Source organism: Leptonychotes weddellii, chromosome 5, assembly GCF_054177405.1.
Source record: "Leptonychotes weddellii isolate Sample4059 chromosome 5, ASM5417740v2, whole genome shotgun sequence".
Classification (NCBI taxonomy): Eukaryota; Metazoa; Chordata; class Mammalia; order Carnivora; family Phocidae; genus Leptonychotes; species Leptonychotes weddellii.
This window is the reverse complement of record NC_138373.1, coordinates 146638943-146641289: the sequence shown is the minus strand read 5'-3', so window position 1 is coordinate 146641289 and position 2347 is coordinate 146638943. Positions and strand designations below refer to the sequence as shown.

The window sequence follows — 2347 nt, the reverse complement described above, 5'->3', positions numbered from 1 at the left end:
AATGAGGTGCTCAGAATCCGGTACCGTGTGCACTTGAGAAGGACCGTAGAATTTCCGTAATAAGCACCTTTGCGTTTGCAGGCGCATAACCAATAAGGGGGGTGGGGGGAGGAGGGCAACCAGAATGTCAAAATACACCCCACCCCGTAAAACACGCATTTCTTCTTCCTAAAATTTAGTTCTGGAGAAAAAAGCGAGAGCAAAAAAATGCAAACCACCCTGGGAGAGACTCTTCAGCCCGACTCCTGGGGCGCGCAGGGCGGGGGGCGCGCAGGGGAGGGGGCGCGGGGGGGCCGGGCCGGGCTCTCGCTAGCTGCCCGCCTCCTCGGGCTCGCTGCAGGGCGAAGGCGCCGACGAGGCCTTGGACTCGCCGTCGCTGTTGCACTCGGCCGGGCGCGGACTGCGGGCGCCGGCGGGGCCCTCCTGCCCCCGGCCGTGGCGCTCCAGCAGCTCCTGGAGGTGCCTGATGTAGCTGATGGCGGCGCGGAGCGTCTCCACCTTGCTGAGTCGCCGGCCGGCCAGCTCCCGGGGCAGGTGGTCTCGCAGGCGCGCGTAGCCCTCGTTCACGCAGCGCACCCGCTGCCGCTCGCGCTCGTTGCGCCGGCGGAGGAAGGCGGGCTCCAGGGCGCCCTCCAGCGGCAGGGGCCGGCAGGGCGGCCTCGCGGCGCAGCCCCCGGGCGCCCGCGGCCCACACGCGGCGTCCAGACGCCGGGAGACCGTGAGCGGGTCCCTGAGAGGGAGGCGGGGCAGGGTCCCCGGCAGGTCCGGGGGCACGGTGAGGAGGTGATACGGCGAGGGCAGCAGGCCGGCGGGTTTACGTTTCTCCATTCCCTCGCCGAAAAGCAAACAGATCAACCCAAGAGACTAATCTCTTAGAAGATGAGACTTAAAATCTTCGAAGCGTAGATCATCTGCTGGTCCATTCAGATGGACTTTAAAGAAGTGTCTGGTTCCAGGACAGGCTTCAGGGAAACTCTGCATGATTCCCTAAATTCATTGCACTCCTCGATCATTTATAAAGCTCCAGACGGAGGTGATAGGCAAAGATATGGGACCCCCTAATCCACACTTCAAACCCTGTCTTCCCCCTCTGATCTTCGTATTTCAACAGATAACAAAAGGGATGCCTCTGCTCGGCCCCTTAGCCTGGAAATGTGAGCGTACACCAAACAGGGTAATCTTTCAAAGTCACCCAAGCTTTTCAATTACTGTAATCCACCGCTCTGGGTCTTCAAGAGTATAGGAATCTTCCAGGTTTCAAAAGAGCCCCTCCCAGGAACCCACAGATCTGGCGGCTGAGCGAAAGTTTACCAGAGGCTTTCTCCTTGAAAATCAAAACTTGACTGCCCTTTGTGGTTTCCGGCGTCCAGGACTAATGGAAAGAGCTTTCAGACTGTTTGCAAACTTACCTTTGCTCTTCCATTTCTGTGGAGGTGGAGGGAAGACCTCATCAAAGGAAAGACTGCTCTCTTGTGGTTATAAGATGTGTCAAGCAAAAGGGGACCTCAGGGGAGGCTTGAGGGTTTACTTCTCCAAAACCCAATCTTTTAAAAACCCCATTAGACGTTTTTCGAAGAGACGAGGGAAGGAATATACCTTAGCAACGAAGGTAAGGGTGCGAGTATTACGCTCCTGCGTATGGGGAACGCAGGACGTTTCATGTGTGTGTGATACTTTTATTTAAGAGCACATCAAAAGGTTGAACAGTAACAAACACTTTTAGCCAGTCATTTCTCACAGTGCTTACTGTAAACACAGGTTAAACACTGCTTCCCAACCTCTTCTAATCCCACCCAGGATATAAGACCATTTTTCCATAGTGCAAAAAGTGTATTTCTATTGTATTCTTCTTTTTGTCTTAAAAACAAAGATGCAATTTATTTTCTCCCTTGGGGGCAGGTGAAGAGCCCCAATTCCAGGGATAAATGATGATGGCTTTGAAGACTTGTCTTTTTAACACACCACCAAAAAAAAAGAATAATTAATCCATCTGTGTTGGTGAAAGGCTTTGAAGATGAAAGTGTCATTAAAAATCCAACAGTACTGGTTAATGTCAAAAAATGTGTTATCACACTGAAAATCAGATTTCTTGTTCTGCAAACCCAGCACATTAAAGGCAACTTCTACTTTTAAAAGTCCAACTTAAAAACAAGAAGCAAATACCCCTGACATTTATGATCAGACTTTCTCCCTATTCCTCAGGAGTCAGGGTGTTGCCCTGACATGTTTTTTTTTTGACAAGTGCTACCCTAAATGATCTGCCCGAAGCACCTGGAAAAACACCTCCATCAAGGCAAATAAAATAGAAATAATTATTCCTTTTAGGCATAAGTTAGTCACATTTTAA

At 51.5% G+C, this 2347-nt stretch overlaps 1 protein-coding gene across 1 annotated transcript; it reads right to left on the bottom strand.

Moving 5' to 3' along the window:
* Positions 1-309: 309 nt before the first annotated feature.
* On the bottom strand, positions 310-1266 carry ASCL4 (achaete-scute family bHLH transcription factor 4). Its single transcript, XM_006746707.2, has one exon. It carries the CDS (start codon positions 826-828, stop codon positions 310-312), a length of 519 nt encoding a protein of 172 aa, XP_006746770.2. The 5' UTR covers positions 829-1266.
* Positions 1267-2347: the final 1081 nt, after the last annotated feature.

What these genes read in the sequence shown, in the direction of transcription:
- ASCL4 (XM_006746707.2), bottom strand. Translation starts at nt 828, where the DNA reads ATGGAGAAACGTAAACCCGCCGGCCTGCTGCCCTCGCCGTATCACCTC.